Source organism: Lepidochelys kempii, chromosome 3, assembly GCF_965140265.1.
Source record: "Lepidochelys kempii isolate rLepKem1 chromosome 3, rLepKem1.hap2, whole genome shotgun sequence".
NCBI lineage: Eukaryota > Metazoa > Chordata > Testudines > Cheloniidae > Lepidochelys > Lepidochelys kempii.
Window position 1 is genome coordinate 119,013,693 of NC_133258.1, and position 18,870 is coordinate 119,032,562.

The window sequence follows — 18,870 nt, forward strand, 5'->3', positions numbered from 1 at the left end:
AGAAATCTGATAACTGATTGAGGGAATTGTTTCACTGGAAGAATTTACATATTAAAATATTTTTTACAACTGTTTTAGATCTAAAGTTCGGCAAATACATTTGAATTAGACATTTATCTTCCTTAGCTTACACCCACACAATGAGATCATTTCAGCATGAAAAATGACACATTACTTAGGAGTCGCCAAGTAGCAGAGCCATAGGAACCACACAGATACTGAAAACTATACCTGCTCACATGGCTTCTTAGCTGAAAAGTGTTTGTGGTATAGGGTAGACTGGATGTCACACTATTTTATAGCGTCTTCATTTTCATGACAGGTTCTTGTGCAAGCTATCAGACCTGTTGTTACAGAGTCCCAATAAAAAAATAGACAATGGATCAAAAAATGTTTTTTTATAGAGAGAACATCCTTCACTTTATAGAGGAAACCAGATAGATCTTTCTTGTATACCCTTGGTATGCTGGATGTGTTCAGCCCTCCCTCCATAGGTATTATTCAGGTATCTCTTCTAACCTCAGGAATTGAGGTAACCCATTACATGCCTTTTCTGCAGACTGTATTAACTGATCTGATGTGATGGACTGAGCCACCTTTATTCCTAATAAGACAGGTAAATGTCAATGAAATTACAGCTGTTCCTTATTTTCCAAACAACCTAGAATTTTATCCAAGAAGCAAGAGAGGGTAAGAGTTTGCAACTATATTTTATTGTAAATATCCACCCAAGATCAGTTTTTTGTTTGATTTTTGTTTTACTGAAACACGTTCTCATACAGTTATATTATTCTTTCAAGTTCAGCCCAAGGTATCCCATAAAATTCTTTTCTCCACAATTCAACTCTAATGATGATGATGAAAAAGTAACAGCAAAAACATAACAGTTCTTTTGCTGTTAAAATAATAACTGCCGCCCCCATGTTCAGCAAACAGTCACTAATTTGCTCACTTCCATGCATTCAAATCAGTCTTTCTTTCTTATTTTTTTAGATGGGATTTTTCCACAAGTTCTGCAGTCTCTCCCACTGAAGTATAAAATTCCGAATCCTTTCTGCTCCTTTCATTTGGATTTCAGTAAGTCTTCCCATTCAACTGAGTGCTCTGCACTTTTAGGAATTGCTGGAAATATTGATTGCATTTTATGACGAAATTCTTTCATCTATAAGGGAGGTTGAAAATATTAAATTAGTCAGTAGTTGTTGTAGAGGAAACAAATCAAGACAGATACACCTCGCAACCTTGGGTTACTCAACAAAATCTGGTTGCCTGACATGAGAGAGAGAGAGAGAGAGACTCCGAAAGCAATTAAAATCTAAGACTTTCCACCTGTGGACATTTTATCTCAACAAGTCAGAAAACAAACATATCTAAGGACAACGCCCTGGGTTCCTAACTCTGCAAGACTGTCCAGGCTGTCTTCCTTAGATTCTTTGCTTCCAAATGATTCCCTACACAGCTATAATATAAGTAAGAATTTTTACTTGGGGGAGGAAGGGAAATTACTTGAATGGCAGGAGTACAGATTCTGACTGTAGTGCATATTCCTCCTAAAGAAAGAAAGAAAGATTAAGAACATTTTAAATGGGAGAAAGACACTTTAATGAAAGCCTGGTAGTCTATAAATATGTATCAGGGACTCTAAAAAGTGGATACAAAATCCCTCAACTATATTACATAACTTAATTCTGTTTGATCCTAAGATGTGAATATATGTGATGCAATAAGAAGCCTGGTTTTGATATTTTTTAAGGGAAGCATGTAAAGTGTACAGCAATAACAAGGAAAAATGAGATCTGAAATTCCTATCTCTGTCTACAGTGTCAGTCAGTAAGGAAGGGAGAACAGGAGCAGAAGGAAATTCTCTGGGACAGGCTGCCAGTGTCCCCAGGGAGGGGAGGCAGAAGGAACCTGCTGGGGAAAAAGAGCTTCCAGAGAGTGAGACTTGGGAGCCAGTGCTCAGTTAAAAGAGCACAGAAGAATCCTGCAATAGGTCCTGAAGCAGGAGGGACTGAGAGAGGCAAAGGAGAAAAGTGCCTGGGAGCTTTATCCCAGGGGTTGGCTGAGGAACTGTTTTGTGGTGGGGGTGGGGAGGTTCTCCCTATGTCTGGAAACTAAAATTGTGTCTGGAAAGAATCTGTCTGTGGCAGTGGGTCCTTCAGGGCTGGGGACAAGCCAGTACCTTCCACGAACCATGAGTCCGATTCTTTGGTCTGGCCCAGCTATGCTTGGCACAGGACTCAGTTCAATCCCCAAAATAACTGACAGCAGCCTCAGGGCTGCTCTGACATGCATCTAACTGCCAATAGCCCAAAAGGGCTGGTGAGCGGCTGGGGATCACTGTAGTGTTGCTGTACTCTGGCTATGCTAGGCCCTGGATGGCATACAGGCCGCTCTACATTAATCAGTGATTCCCCCATGCTGAGGAAATGTTCAGGGGCTCATCAGTCCAGCTGTACACCCCCTTTGTACCATTGATATCAGATTCAAGAATTGGACCCCATGTCTTTACTTGCTCTTTTGAGGTGACTAGCACGCTTTTTACTTTATATCTAAACCCTCATCTTCTCATTTAAAGATCACTGCTCTTCAGGTGGAACCTAACCTAACGAAGACTTTCTTATGAACACAAATTACACAGTGATCTTTACCTTCCACATTCCCGCAATACATACCAATAGTCTCAAACTAAAATGAATTTAATAATAAACGCTAATGTGCAATGTACTGAGTTATGCAATGTTTTGAAATGGCTCTTTATTATTGTCAGCAACACTAGGGTACATAGTTCAATTGTAATGATATCTTCAATTAAGTTAGTAAATTGAACACCAGTAGACGGTATTTTACATTTCTCTGCTAGTTTCACTATCACAGGCCCCTCTCTAACATCGTCTTTCTAAACCAGAGGTGGGCAAACTATGCCCCACAGGCCACATCCAGCCTGCGGGACCCTCCTGCTCAGCCCCTGAGGTCCTGGCCTGGGAAGCTAGCCCCCAGCCCCTCCCCTGCTGTTCTCCCTCCCCCGCAGCTTCAGCTCTCTGCGCTGCTGGCGCAATGCTCTGGGCGTCGGGGCTGCGAGCTCTTGCCAGGCAGCGCAGCTGCAGAGCTGCAGCCTGACCCGGCGCTCTGTGCTGCGCGGTGGCGTGGCTGGCTCCAGCCTGGCAGCGCGGCTGCCTGTCCTGGTGCTCTGGGCGGCGCAGCTATAGCGCCACCAGCCACCGGTGCTCCAGGCAGCACGGTTAGGGGGCAGGGAGCAGGGCAGGTTGGATAGAGGGCAGGGGAGTTTGGGGTGGTGGTCAGGGAGTGGGAGTGTGGATAGGGGGCAGGGCGGTCAGAGGGCGGGGAACAGGGGGATTGAATGGGGGCAGGGATCCTGGCGGGGCAGTCAGGAAGGAGAGGGGAGTTGGATGGGGCGGCAGGGGAAAGTCAGGGGCAGGAGTTCCGGGGTCAGTCAGGGGACAGGGAGAAGGGGTGGTTGGATGTGGCAGGAGTCCCGGGGGGCAGTCAGGAATGAGAGGAGGGGTTCGATGGGGCGGCGGGGGGCAGTCAGGGATGGGGGCTCCAGGGGTGGTCAGGGGACAGGGAGCAGGGCGGGGTGGATGGGATAGGAGTCCCGGGGGGGGCCGTCAGGGGGTGAGAAGCAGGGGAGGTCAGATGGGGGCGGGGGCCAGGCCACTCGTGACTGTTTGGGGAGGCACAGCCTCCCCTAACCGGCACTCTAAACAATTTTGGAAACTCGATGTGGCCCTCAGGCCAAAAAGTTTGCCCGCCCCTGTTCTAAACCTAACCTTATGTGAAGAACGTGTACCACATTCCCTGATTTAACATCCCAGCATGCTTAGTTCCTGGAGGCAGCTCTCTGAAGTGAATTTCATTCAATGGAACTTTATTTTTTTATCGTAGATACTGCAGAACCTGAGGCTGTTTTTTCTTACCAAATAAATTGCAGTGACTGTTCCACCTCTGACTGTCAGGCTTCTTTCTAAAAGGGTCTCATCTACCTTACTGCATTAAATAATCTCTAATAGCTACGGATAACTTTTTTTTTATCTTAACCTAATGATCCCACCTCAGGAGAAAAAGAAGGGACCTAAAAGCATCTTCTATTAAATAATGTCTTTTTAATGTACATTATTGTCAGAATGTCACACAAAAATGGGGATCGTACTATTACAGAGAGCACTTATGGGTCCGTTCATATTAAAATGAATGGAAAGAGGGTGGGGTTGGAGCGTCTTTATGAATCCTAGAGTGAAAGTTTTTCAAAGGAATGTTCTCTTTAATGTTTGACATTCATAATAGGCAACCCGGATTCTGAGGATTATTAGTTTTCTATTTTAGTACTTGTGCCAGTTAAAATTGCTTACATTATCTTCCATGTCAAACGAGGTTAGATACTCTGAAATGGAATAGTGACTGGGAGCAGAATACAGTATGCATATGTCTTATATTCTAATCATCCTTACTCAATTTTATATGACAAACAGATGAGAAAGGTGGCCCTATACTGAATTCAGAGGCTTTGGATTTGTTAAGAGAATCACAGAGGGTTGTTATTCTTACTGCCTTTCCCCAAATCTCAAAATTATTGCTGTCATACCAGTTAGCAAATGCAGATCTTGGTGAGCATACAGAAATAGTGAGTTATTCTTAGAAAGTGAGGAGCATGCAGCCCCTCCAAATATTCTAAGAGCGGAGTGGACAGCCTGCTAGCTCAAGGTAATTCTCTGATTTTCTAGGTAAAGTGGAACACTCATTGTCGGTGATTTTATGCCAATGTGCAAAATGACCTCTAAAATGAGCATAGAAAAAATGCCCTTTTTCAAAATCTCAGCTCTCATGCTGGATTGGAAAACTACCATAAATCTTCCCTAATTATTCAAAAATTACAGGTGTAAGAAAATAGCATCTAAAAGGTCAGTCTAGGCAGCATATCACACTTCATCTTAACTATTCTACTCTGTATTGTCATAGGAATGTTTATTAACCTGTCTTCTGGATTGTGTATTTAAGGCTTATGCAGAGAAACAGAGAATTCTAACCTTTAGGACGGTATAATGCCATAGTGCGCACTGATCCTGCAAAGACTTGCATGTGTGCTTAACTTTATGCAATGAGCAGTCTCACTGAAATCAATTGAACTCACAGTGCATAAAGTTAAGCATGAGTGTTTCCAGAATCTCAGCCATATTGTGTACATAATCATAAATTAATATAGATGTACCATACTTTATATTATTTTCACATATTTCTTTTAAAAATTAAAATTTATGAAGAGGGAGGAAAATTTATTTTGTAAAGGGAATCCCAATGAAAATGAAGCTGTGCTGGCTTTAAAAAGGATACCCTTTTCCTCAAAGCCACTCTATCTTTAGGCTTGGCAGAATTCAATTATTTTTTTAAAATAATTTTGATGGATAATATCGATGCTTATTTCAAGCATTTTTTTTATTTTTCTCTATTTGCATTATTAAATGACAGTAGATATTGAGATTCAAAAAGTTATAAACCATTAAAACACTATCAACATCGCATGTCAAAATATACCAAGTAAATATCCTCAAATCAAAAAATCATACCTGTTTTTATTGTTCATTCACAAGCCTAATTCATTTTTTTTACTTTGCCTATCTGTAAATTTAGATTAACAATTAAAATGTGTGTATATGGAGAAATCAATGTTTAACAACATTTACCAATAGAAGAGCTTGAAAAGATTAGATTTTTATCTTCTATCCAGCGTAGATAAAAATCTATGATTTTTTAAAAAATGGATTTTTAAAAATTTAAATTAAATACAGATTCATCTATTAAACACAAACCTATTTAAAATTAAATATGAAATTTACAACATATGTTAAGGCCTAAAGTTATAATCTATTAAAATCACTTAAATACAAAAAATATCAAGTCATACATGTTTGCTGCTAAGTTTTAAAGAAAGTCAAACCACTTAACTGGTGGAAGTCACTGCCAAACACCTGCATAGAGTTTGCTGAAACACTAAACCAGCCTCTTTTGCAGGTGCAAAAAGAATGTTTTCTTCATTTCATTTTATTCAAATAGTTCAGTTTAATGAATAGTACATTCAAAGTCAAGAAACCAACTGGCAGTTGAAAAACCAGAAAAGCTTGTTTTCCTCTTCCAGACTATGTATAAAAACTAGGTGTGAGATGAAAGACATGGTGACCAGAAACCATCACTTTAATTCACTGACTACAGATAGTAGAACTTCCTTTGTTTAATAAATCAGTTTTAAATACAAAACATATTTGATGCACTTTTTGATAAAAAAATTCTTACGTATTCAGCACATTTAAAGTAGATTTAATTTAAAAAACTATAAGTGCTGTTTTTGTGCATTTTTGTTGAATTTGAATTGCTATCCAAATTCAGCTTGACACAAATCACAAGTAAAAACATTAATTCTAGTAAATAAAAAGTTCATCATTCACCATTTTCTAACATAAAATGTAAAAAAATTAAGAATCTGAACAAATGTAAGTTAAGTTATATAACTCCTTAAATCAATATGTACAGATATAGTGTATCCTCCTGGTTGGCAAAAAGAAGTACCAAATTTAGTGTAAAGGTTATATTTAGTTGCAAATCAACATGTTTTAACAGTTACCAACCAATGAAATTCAATCTTTCTTTAGGAAAATAACTAAAAAATATAAATGCGGAACAAGCTTAAAATTGAAGATTTCCTGCTTGCTGATTTAAATGATTAAAAGCAGTGATTTAAAATTACTCTGATTTAAATCAATCCATCCTGCTTCTTTCTCAAATTGTACTGGTGCACTGCAGAGAGCTGGGTGGTCAGATGATTCTACGTCTCCTTCTTCCAGCTGGTATATCACACTAACAGATGCAAATACATAAAGACACTTCTAACGTTACTTTTCCATGTAAACAATTGGTATTGTTGCCACAGGATATTATGCAAATGAGAGAGAGTCCATGCAATTTTGAATGAGAGGGTAGATAACATACACCACAAAAAAATTTAGAAGCCTTGTTCTGGCTGGATGAATCTTTGTAGGTATATTATTTAACTTCTTGTAGTAGCATTGGTAGTTTTAGTCTGGATGTTTGTATTTATACATCTACAGTCACAGTAAGGCCTCTATTAATAGATATGAGTTAGAGAATGTAAAGTTATACTTCCTTATATTGATAGCAAAGGATGATTTTGGAGATTATTTTAAATCAGAAGAGAGATCAGAGATCTAACTCTGAGCAATGCCAAAAGAGAGAAATTTCTTTTTTTTCTTTTCTTTTTTTTAAGTGTAGATATATGAATTTTTAATTTGTTTATAAAGTTATTCCTTTCTCAGGTTCAGAGAAATCAAAGAAAATTTTATCTTAAAATCCTAGAAACGTCTATCTTGTTTTTTCTAAAACAAAAAGATCAGAGACTTAAATCTGGAAGGTACATATTATTTCCTTGAAGCAAACAATACATGCAACTGCAAAATGTCAGTCTTTCTGCACCAATCTGACTTCAGTTTTAGTCAATGGTAAAACTCCCATTGATTTCAATGGTGCTTAAATCAGGAAGCAAAAGGAATTTTACTCCAAATACTCTGAGTGTTGCAGCTTAATATGGTATGAGGCTTGCATGCCATGGCTGAGAAGTAGTGACATACCTTTTACTTCACTGACAGACATACTATATTTTGCGTAGAACTTTACTCCATTTTGTATAAGCAATTTCCACTCCAATGTGTTCTCTCACAAATGGAGTCTAATTTTCCATCATGGCTGTCTTAAAAATACATCCAAATGCTAAATCGGGGTTCTCAAACTTCATTGAACCATGACCCCCTTCTGACAACAAAAATTACTACATGACCTCGGGAGGGAGGACCAAAGCCTGAGCCCTGCCGCCCTGTGGTGGGGAAGGAGTCAAAGCCCAAGGGCTTCAGCCCCATGCAGAGGGCCTGTAACCTGAACCCCGACATCCAGAGCTGAAAGTCCCGGGTGGTGGGGCTTGGGCTTGGGCTTTGGTCCCAGGCCCCAGCAATTCTACGTCAGCCCTGGCAACCCCATTTAAAAGGGGTCATGACCCAAAGTTTGAGAACTGCTGTGCTAAATGACCAAATATGAAAATAGGTTCATGGTGCCAATAGTAGTCATTGTTACTGAATCACACTTGATTCCTTATGCTATTGATAATATTCTTAATTTCATAATCAAACAAAACAATCTAAATATACAGACACATAAAACATATTGGTTAATGGACCCAAAATCGGAGGATGAGTGTCATGCAATTGTAGTCCTTGAGCGCTGCAGTCTGGGTCTTTGAGTTAAATGAAAAATGTGTAAAAGTCACATATAGCCAGACAGCTCCCAAAAAGACTCATGTCACTGTTTTTTTCTCTATTTATACACAATAATTTATACCTGGGGAGTGTATAATTTACATGTGTAATTCACTCCTATGTACTGGGTCAGCACACGGCATCTGCACCACTTAAATCCCACCTTCTCATTTCAGTGTTGGATAAACCCTGTGCTGACCCTCTTACAGAAAGGTGAATTTCACCCAATAGATCCAGGATATATATATATATATATGCGCCCTGGTCTACACTGGGGGGGTAAAAGATTTGATCTAAGTTACGCAACTTCAGCTACATGAATAACATAGCTGAAGTCGACGTACTTAGATCTACTCACCGCTGTGTCTTCACTTGGGTGAGTCGACTGCTGCCGCTCCCCCGTCGACTCTGCCTGCACCTCTCGCAGTGGTGGAGTACAGGAGTCGACGGGAGAGTGCTCTCTTCTAGACTAGATGTGATAAATCGACCCCCATTGGATCGATTGCTGCCCGCCGATGCAGCAGGTAGTGTAGACATATCCTATGAGATGCGTGAAGACTTGGCACTTTTAGTTAAACAACAGAGCATTTGGGGGTTTTTGACCAACAAGCAGAAGACAGGCATAGTTTTCCCATGTTCCATTAAGATGACAATAGGCTTCCATGGAGCTAAGCTTTAGCATTATGATATTTTGCATGTTTCAGACACATCTTATTCAAATTTTTGGTAAGACAAGTATGTATCTGAGCAGGCAGGATCAGACATAAGGCCCAAATCCTAAGAGAAGCAACTGAATGTGGAGCTGCTACACAAACAGCTGATTGCTATTTTGTACTACCTCTTTTGTCTTCAATCATTGGTAACACAGCTAGAAACCTCTTCAGAGGACATTATAGTCATAAAATTCCTAAAGAGACTTAATTTCAATATGTAATCCTATCACCACCTTCCTCTATTCCTAACCTACTTCCCTTTGCTACAGCTGCTTCTGCTGTCAATGGCAGAGATTACAGCCCCAATAAAATCAATCAGAATAGGATTCAGACCTCATTCCTTCAGCAAACGTCCTGTTGTGCTTTATTATTTGGAAGATGTATGGCGGAAGTTTATGGGCCATTCTTTTACTTCTTGGGAGCAGTACTAGCAATACATATATGAAGCTGACAACGCCTCTCAACATAAATTCTAACCAGGCAGCTTAAGCACCGTAGCAAAATCCTGAGTGTAAAAAGAAAGATGGTGAATTGCTAAACTATATCAATAACCCACCTTATTTTTTAAAATTATATAAGGTAATACTACTATAAAGATAAAGATTAAATAAATTGCTTTATGTTAAGAAAACTAGATCAGAGAAAAAGTGGGAAGATTTGAATTACGTTATCTGAACATAAAATAGCAACAACAAAAAGGAAAGGAATAAATAGTAGTCATGTATGTTGTTGTGTACTTCATCCGGAAACATGATCAGAGAAAAGAAATGGTATCAATTTAACCTCAGTGAGGATTAAAAAAAAACAAAACTAAAAAAGAAGAAATTGATTTCATGATTCTAAGTAATTCACTGCTTTGATAACAGCAATTGTTTATTTATCATCAAAATTCAGCCCTTATCATTAAGACATGCTTGTGCTTGGTTCAGATCTATAAATCTTAGTACAATTTAGTCTACATCTACACTATGAGCTTGGGGTGTGTTTCCCCTGCTCGTGTACACATACTCATGCTAGTTCTCAGCGAACTAGCATGAGTATGAATAGCAGTGTGGCTGCCCCTGCTGCTACTACCAGTGCTGCTGCGGCTACGCTTCTATTTATACCTGTGGTACCTCTCAGCAAGCTGGCGCGACTATGTGTACAGGAGAATCACACCCTTAGCTTGTAGTGTAGATGTAGCCTTATGAATGCCAAAGGGATGCTTTCTTTGAGATCCTGTCTCTTTGTATTTATTTCCTTTTTGAAGTTTATCCATATTTAGTGCTACTTTTACTTTGTACTTACATGTACTTTTCAAGGAGGTCTTCTAGAATTAAACCAAACACCTGACCCCCTAAAGAGGGAAAATATTATTGCGGTTCTACAGATGGTTAAATGGAGATACAGAGGTTAAATCACCTACCCAAGGCCACACAGCAAATCTGTGGCAGTGCCCTCACAAACAAACAATGGCATGCACGTCTTTTGTGTTTTAATTATTTTAGCTGTATGTACAAGCTGTGCAGTGTTAACAGTGTTTGTACTGTTAACATTTTTTAAAGGTTAAGATAAATGAAAACAGAAGAGTGTGTTAGAAGTTGTCACAAAGATGACAAACTCTAGTTAATAACTACATTAGTCATGAATTACCATGTGATTCTTCCCCAGAATTTTCCCTGCTTCCCATACAACAGATGTGTAAGCAACAAGAAAAAAAAGACACCACAAATATCCTTCACGAATCATCCTTGCCTTTTTCCTAAGAGAAAGAGAACATCTCTATTTCTGAGGTGATAAAAAACTGATTTATTGAAGGCAGCACAAGCAAAAGGACTTTTATGACTCAGTTTATCTTGACTGTTAATTGTACATTTCAGCTCTACAAATGCTGGGGGCATTTTTCTGGCTTTAGAAGAAGAATCATAATCAGCTGGTGGTAGAAAATAGGCATTCAAAGGTATGTTTCGATAGTTGCCAAATGCTACAGCTGCATGCTTAATTAAAACAAAAATATATTGCTTATTACCTCTAGTTTAAAATATGTAATCACAACTCAACCATAACTGCTGCAAAACTGCTAAACTATTACACATTTTTCAAGTGTTTTGTGCTATTGACATATTGTAGCTATTATAATTGTAAGGAAACTAGAATTAAAGTTAATAGAAAAGTTGTCGTCATCACATATGTTCACTTAGAATAACTGATTTGTGATGGTGCTTGGAATTAGCTTACAATTACATATAAAAATGTTCTTTGCTCCATATGTTGACTTAAGACAAAAGGACTCTTATGTGACAGAGCTCTCTTTTGATGTAATAATCTCTGCTAGAACATAATGATTCTACTCAATTGTGACAATATGAAGATTTCTGGTTAAGTATTTATGTTGAGTACAGAAAAGAGGAAGTTTAAATGGGACAGCCTGGCAGTCTGCCACATGGGAGTCAGACTTCGTGAGTCAAGCAAGCTTTCCAGGGCAGCAGGAGCAAGAAGAATGGAGTAAGTAGCATGCTTGGCTGGAACGATGGGTCCTGGAAGACCTCTTCAAAATGAGAAGAAATTATTTCCTCTTCAAAACAGGTCCCTGTCTATATCAGACTTTAAACAGAGCTAGGAGCTATGTGGTGTGCATGACGCTATCCAGAGGTTCTCAACCTGTGGCCCATGGGTGCTTGTGGCTCAATCAGCACACAGCTGCGGCTCATGTCACATCCTCCGGGCCACATACGGAGTATTGGAAGTGATCCACAATGGTAAATAGATTGAGAACCACAGTGCTACACGGACATGTAAGAAAACAAGTTTCTGCTCCCAAATGCTTATAATTTATACAGACAAAGGAGAGGAAAACAAAAAGATTGGTCGGATGTGTTTGGCAAGTCATATTAGTTCTAACAAATCAGCTTAGGTTTTTACCATTTTTTTAATTAGTATACTATAACTTAGTTTAATTGAAGGGTTATAATATGAGGTAATGCCAAAGAAATAAAACTGTAGAATTTGGCCGCATTCTGTAAAGTACTAAGTTTCTGTTTCAAGCGTCTACTAAGAACAATAAGTCATCATAGTAATGATAAAGTATCCTGACAGCAAGCTAAATTTTACCCTCCGTTACATGGACACAATTCCCATTGTCTTTAATGGCATTTACTCTAATGCAGCCAAGAACAGAACTGAGCCCAGAATCCTTTTAAATAAATTTTAAAAATTTAGATGATTTTTAGTTAGAAAACTAGTTTAAAAAAGAAAATCAGTTATACGTTTTGTCAGCAGTTATCCCCCACCCAGGATATCCAGGTATGTCACTGCAGGTTTATAGACATGGAAAGAAGTGGACTAAGGTCCAATGTGAGTTTAATGAAATTACTGGTATGCTTAAAATTACGGACACTGCTTAGGAGCTTTGCTGGATCAGGACTAGTTTAAGGTACTACACTGTCTTACTCCCCAAATGCCTTTGTTACCTTGAACTAACATAGAAGTATAATACATATTAGAGTTAATTTCAGATATAGATTTGGAAGATGGCTTACAAACAATAAAAATTGTGTGTGGTGGGTGAACTAATTGCAGAGCGGGAGAACACTGCCATTTAGAGAGCTGTGAGATTTTCCTGTCCCATTAAAATATTTGAGATTTCAAAAAAATTTCCCATCCTGAATCAGGATGAAAAAAATCTCTAAAACTTTTGCAAACTAAAAAAAAATGTTCAGTTCAAGTCAATCAAAACAGTTCATCTCAATTTCAAAATGTTTAGTTTCAATTTTGAACTTTTTTTTACTATAAATGTAATTAAGAAAGTCATTTAGAACTCAAAAAATTAAGTTTTTATTTAGAAAATGTCAAAACGCAACATTATGACAAGTTCAAATCTGTTTTTTTTCCCCTTAAAAATGTTGAAACAGGAAATTCATCTAAATTGACCCTTTCTCACAAAAAGTTTAGGTTTTGATAAACAAGCATTTTCTAATGAAAAAAACACTTCATCTAAAAATTTCTGATGAAACTTACAGGAATGCTGTGTTCTGACTGTTTTTTGAGCATGGAAGTAGGTGGAAATTAAATTGTTTTAAGGCAGAATACAGTTTTTTCTCTGCACTATTCTGCAAAATATATATTTAACCTTGAGAAAGATGATCTTCAGTTGCAATGCTTTCGCACCTGGCGCCTGATCCAAACCCTGATCTGGCCCTTTAACAGCCCAGAGGCAGGATTGGGGGACAGGGAGCAGACAACCCTGCACCATAGAGAAGCCCAGCAAACAGGTGCTCTGAATCAGGTGATACAGCCGATCAGCATCTCACGGGATAACATGATTTTGGTAATTAATTGATCTTTAAATATTCATGGTAAATAGGCCTAATGGCCTGTGATGGGATGTTAGATGGGGTGGGATCTGAGTTACCCAGGAAAGAATTTTCTGTAGTATCTGGCTGGTGAATCTTGCCCATATGCTCAGGGTTTAGCTGATCGCCATATTTGGAGTCGGGAAGGAATTTTCCTCCAGGGCAGGTTGGAAGAGGCACTGGAGGTTTTTCGCCTTCCTCTGTAGCATGGGGCACTTGTTGGAGGATTCTCTGTTCCTTGAAGTCTTTAAACCACGGTTTAGACATAGGTGAGGTTTATCGCAGGAGTGGGTGGGTGAGATTCTGTGGCCTGCGTTGTGCAGGAGGTCAGACTAGATGATCATAATGGTCCCTTCTGACCTTAGTATCTATGAATCTATGATTGGCCCATATGCTCAGCAGGACAATATAAGGGAGAACTCAGCTCCGAGAGGGGAACCAAGAGAGACGATACACTCTGGTAACCAGAGCAGGAGGCTGCAGTAGCTGTAGAGGCCCCTGGAGTTGGAAAGGGCCCTACCTGGCAGCTACTAGAGGCCAGATGACCCCTGTCTGAACCTCCTAACCAAGGTGTTGTTTGTGTTACTTTTTACACTCTTTGTGAAGCCAACAAACAGAGCTCTGAAGAAAGTGACAGACACCTAAACTGGGTGTGGCTGACAAGTCTATCACCAACCTATAGCTAGAGTGTACACTGGTGGAGAACATGGGCATAGCTTGCTACTGACCAGGGAGAAACATGGATCCTGAAATTCTGGGGAAATGGATGGGAGAGCAGCAACACTAGGAGCTGCAACTGATCCTAGCACAGCAACAGTTACAGCAGCAGTTACAAAGAGAGGAGAACCAGCAGGAGGACCAGCAGCCATTCGTACGCAAACGTCTGCATTGGGACCCCCAGGCTCCACAGGTTGGTGCAGGGCCATGGCTGCCAATGTGGGAGGGAGGAGCCCTCACTAAGATGGGACCAGATGATGACCTGGTGGCCTTCCTAGAAACCTTTGAGTGGGTGGCTAAGACCTATCATGATATTAGACACCCACAATTAGACACCCACAGCTGGCCTGTGCCAGCTGAGTCGGGGTAAAGAGCTGGGATAAGGGGGTGTTTAATTGTCGTGTATATGTTTGGGCTCTGGCTGCAGCCCAAACCCCGGGACCCTCCCACTTTACAGAGTCCTAGAGCTCGAGCTCCAGCCTGAGCCTGAATATATACACTGCAATTAACAGCCCGTTAGGCTGAGCCCCATGAGCCTAAGTCAGCTGGCATGGGCCAGCCACGGGTTTTTAACTGCAGAGTAGTAAATACCCACTATGGCCCTGGAAAGCTTGGGCCACTCAGATAGCACCCTATCGAACTGGAGAGGCACAGGTATAGTACTGGGTTCTAGGTGTGTCTGCAGCAAAAGATTATGGGACGTTCAAGGCTGCCATATTAGGTCACTTACAGCTCAATGAAGAAGGGGATCACCAGCGATTTAGACAGAAACTGTTTTCCCCAGACTTCCACTTTAGGGTGATAGTGCAGTGGTGCCACGGTTTTAGCACTTGTTGGTTAAATACAGAGGATCACTCCCTCATGGAAATAGTGGAGATGGTACCTTAGAACAGTTCTGCCAGAGCCTGCTGTCCAGACCCAAGGCGTCCTGCTCATACGTGTAGAAGAGGCAATCCACCCCGTAGAACACTTTCTGGAGGCAAAATTAGACAACTGACAAAAAAGCCCAAGAATCCCAATTCCACTGCCTCAGTCTATAAGAGGATGGGCACAGGCTGCAAGACCCCCTTCAAGCAGAGCATCAGTAGACTGTGGGATACGTTTGTGCTCTCCCAAGGGATTGGCCCTGGGGCCAAGCCTGACAAGCACACCAGGGATGACAGGTAAAGAGCCAGTAGTAGAGGGGTACTGATGAAATAAAAGGGTTGGGGGATGTCTCCTAACTTGCTTTACCTGGGGTCAGGAAGGCCATGGTTATAAAGACAGTCCCTAGATGCAGCATGACTAGACCCATGCCTGTGCTTTATAATTCATGGAGGAACCCCTTGGCCTGAAGGGGTATGGTGTGCCAATCACAATAGAGGGAACCACAGTGCTGGATTCTGGCTTGGGACAGACATTTGTACAGGAGCAGTTTGTAGCTTCTGGAGCTCTACGGGGTGCAGAATGGGTGTATGTGGCTGCGTTCCAGGAGATGTCTTGCTTTACTCCACACTCAGTGTTAGATTGACCATGGGGGCCCAAGAAGTTGACTTTAGTATGGCTGCGGTTCAGTATCTGCCCTAGCCTACGGTGGTGTTAGGCTGAGACTGGGACCCTGTAGCCAGTCTTTTGAAGGCAGTGATTAAATCAGGATCAGAACCCACTCTTGGTGCCCAGGGGGACTACAGTCTAGAGGAAGTCCTCCCCTTTTCTGACCTTATGTTGTTTGATGTAAGGCCCAAGTCACACTAGGAATGGCGTCAAGCCAGAAGAGAAGCCCTCGGGGCCAAGGGGAAGAGATCAGGGAAGGGCACTGGAGTGCAGTGTAATTTGGGCTCCCCTGGGGTTCACCTACCAGAACAGGCAGACCCAAACTGCAGGGGAAGACCTGCCAGGCTTGAACCAGGGAGACAACTTCATTTAGGGACATAGGGAGGATACAGTGTTCAGACTATTATATGGTGACCAACTAGGGCAAATGGGGTACTGGTTGACCCTGTTCAGGACTCCCTGTTTGAACTAGAGGGGGATCACCGGATAAAGGTGTCCCAAGACAAACAGACTGGCGCCCGTAGAACTCAGTTCCCAGGCCATACTGGAACCAGGTGTTAAAACTAGCTTATGATATACCTTGGGCCAGCCACCTGGGGGTGGACAAAACCAGGGAAAGGATACTGGCCTGGTTCTTTTGGCAGGGCATTTACCAAGATATCAAGGATTATTATGCATCCTGCCCAGAATTCCAATTAGTGGGCCACAGACCGGCTCATAAGGGCCTCTTAATTCCTCAGCCACTAGTGGGCATCCCATTTGAGTGGGTTGGGATAGGCCTTGTAGGAGTCCTAGAACTGAGTTCAAGTGAATGTTGATTTATTTTAGTAATTGGAGAGTTCACCACCCAGTACCTGGAGGCCATGGCCTTGCGCTCTGCAACCACACAGGCAACAGTTACTGAAAGTATTCTCCTGGGTAGGGAGCCTAAGAATCATCCTGACAGACTGGGGCATGGCCTTCACATCATGACTAATGCAGGAGGCACAGGCCCTTCTGAAGGTCCACTTGGTAAGAACCTCTTTCTACCCCCTGCAAACAGATGGATTGGTAGAAAGGTTTAACTGCATGTTAAAAGGAATGCTATGAAAATTTGGAACTACTGCGTCCCAGAACTTGGATAAGATGTTACCCTATCTGTGGTTTGTGATCAGAGAAGTCCTGCAGTCTTCTTTGGGCTTCTCTTCTTTTGAATCATTATATGGAAGGCAGCCCAGGTCAGCACCTCAAGACTGGCCCATACTCTCAGCTAGATAATATAAAGGAGAGTTGAGCTCCATGAGGGGCTAGGGGGGAACCAGGAGAGAGGATATACTCTGGAAACCAGAGCAGAAGGCTGCAGGCAGCTAAGCCCTGTGGAGGCCCCACGGGTTAGAAAGGGTCCTAGCTGGTACCTGCCAGAGGATCCCTGTTTGACCTCCCACCGGACTGTTTGTGATATTCCTTCCTTCCTTCCTTCCTTCCTCCCTCCCTCCCTTCCTTTATTCCTTCCATAATTAGAGCCCTAAAGAAAGGGACAAAAACCTAGGATGAGCATGGCTGACTGTCCCCAGCTGGTGACTAGGGCACCAGCATACAGTTGCAATATTAGAAATGGACAATAACAATTCTGTGGTTGCTCCTACAGCAGGCACAAGTTGTGGTGGTGTACATTCTTGTTACAGGAGGCTTAAGGATATAAAATCCATAATAGGTCCTAGCTTTAGTTGTTCTTAAGTCAGTAAAGAAACGTCACCACAAATGCTTTGCAGCTGCTTCTGAACCACATAAACACATTAATGAAAACAAATTACTGGAAAAGTTATACACCAGACCCTCACTAGAACGTGGGGTTTGGGATCCATCCGCGGTATTGCGTTAACACGGGGACCACGTTATAGCCGGGGCCGTGTTACCCTGGATCCCAATTTAAATATTTAAATTTGGGATCCATCGCCGCGATCGCGCTATATGTGAATCCACGCTATAGTGATATGCACTCTAGCAAGGGTCCGCTGTAGTATAAAATGTAGAAGTAAATGTGCTAGATTTTTTTCATTACTTTAAATTCTGACTTTCTGTAGGTGATGCAATGCATTAAATGATCATAAACCTGACCATAACAGACACCTGTACCCATCACACAATTCAATACATCTGGTAACGTGTTCAGAAGAAACAGTACTGAACTAGTAAAGATGCTGAAAGTGATGATCAAGTTTCTTTGGCAGTTATTCAAGGAATACGAACCACTGTCAATACTAGTACTATCCTACCATTACTACAATATTTGATCAAATAAATCACTACAAAACACAAAATACTAAAGGTCAACATGTATGAAATCACTTTTTGTGTAAACATATAAAAAGAATCCCAGCAAGTAAAACTAAAATGTTTGTGAAATGTCATTTTTTAAGTGTGCTTATTTTATCACCTGCCAGCAGATGTAGCTGTGGTGCAATGCACAATGCAAACACATCAGAGATGTTCTCTCCAGTTCTATCGTTAGATGGCACTATCCTTAGATGGTGACTGTTAGACAAATGTCCTCTTGCTCTTCAGAAGTCTCCTAGGGAAGATTTTGTTTTGCACGGAAGTGCAACCTTGATGTTTGACAAATAAATATAACAACCCAGGCTAATAAATGCCTCTGCCTTCATAGCTGTGCACTACAATAGATCACAATAACTGCTGGCATCATTTCTACCCTTAATTATACCAATTCTGCCAAGTTTCAAGTTTCACTGCTCTTATAAAAGAGTATCACTGAGTCTCCTTTCCTTCATCCACCTCTGTTAACCCTTAAATAGCTCTTAAATATTGTGACTTCCTACATTGTTTCTAATTTTACACCTCCAGGTAGAGCCCAGCACGGGGTAGTTTTTTTAATGACAATTCCATCCCGCAGTGCAATACCCACTCTCACCCACTCCTGCATTGTTTGTTGCATTTTTATCCCACTCCTGCTATTATGGCAGCAGGTCCTGGGGGACCTGCAGGATCCCAGTCCCACTGCAGGGCTTTACTTCCAGGCATGTGGTAGACAAGTTGCATTACACACTCATCACTTCCCTTCACATATTTTTGCACGAACAAATTAGAATAGTTTTATGGCAGGTACATTGCTACTAGGGCCAGATCAATGCAGTCCATAAGCCCTAACGTCTGAGTGTCACAGTTACTAATGAAGCCAATGGGAGCTGAAGGTACCTTTTTATTTAGGTGTCTGAGTATGCATGTAGGAATCTAACCTTAGGCACC

General features: G+C 41.1%; 1 protein-coding gene across 4 annotated transcripts in view; it reads right to left on the reverse strand.

Annotated features, from left to right (window-relative positions):
• Positions 1-18,870, reverse strand: part of TMEM242 (transmembrane protein 242) — a 45,252-nt gene that overhangs the window by 11,571 nt on the left and 14,811 nt on the right. Inside the window, exons 4-5 of one of the 4 annotated variants that reach the window (XM_073337755.1) lie at positions 10,334-10,382; positions 1,081-1,162 (exon numbers count right to left, since the gene is read on the reverse strand). The exons of 1 other annotated variant lie outside the window; for it this stretch is intronic. In XM_073337755.1, coding sequence (XP_073193856.1) covers positions 10,362-10,382 — 21 coding nt within the window. In that variant the 3' untranslated portion in view covers positions 1,081-1,162; positions 10,334-10,361. Of the gene's footprint in view, positions 1-693; positions 1,163-6,695; positions 6,868-10,333; positions 10,383-18,870 lie in introns of those variants that run through there. 2 more of the 4 variants (XM_073337753.1, XM_073337754.1) reach the window with 2 other exon arrangements.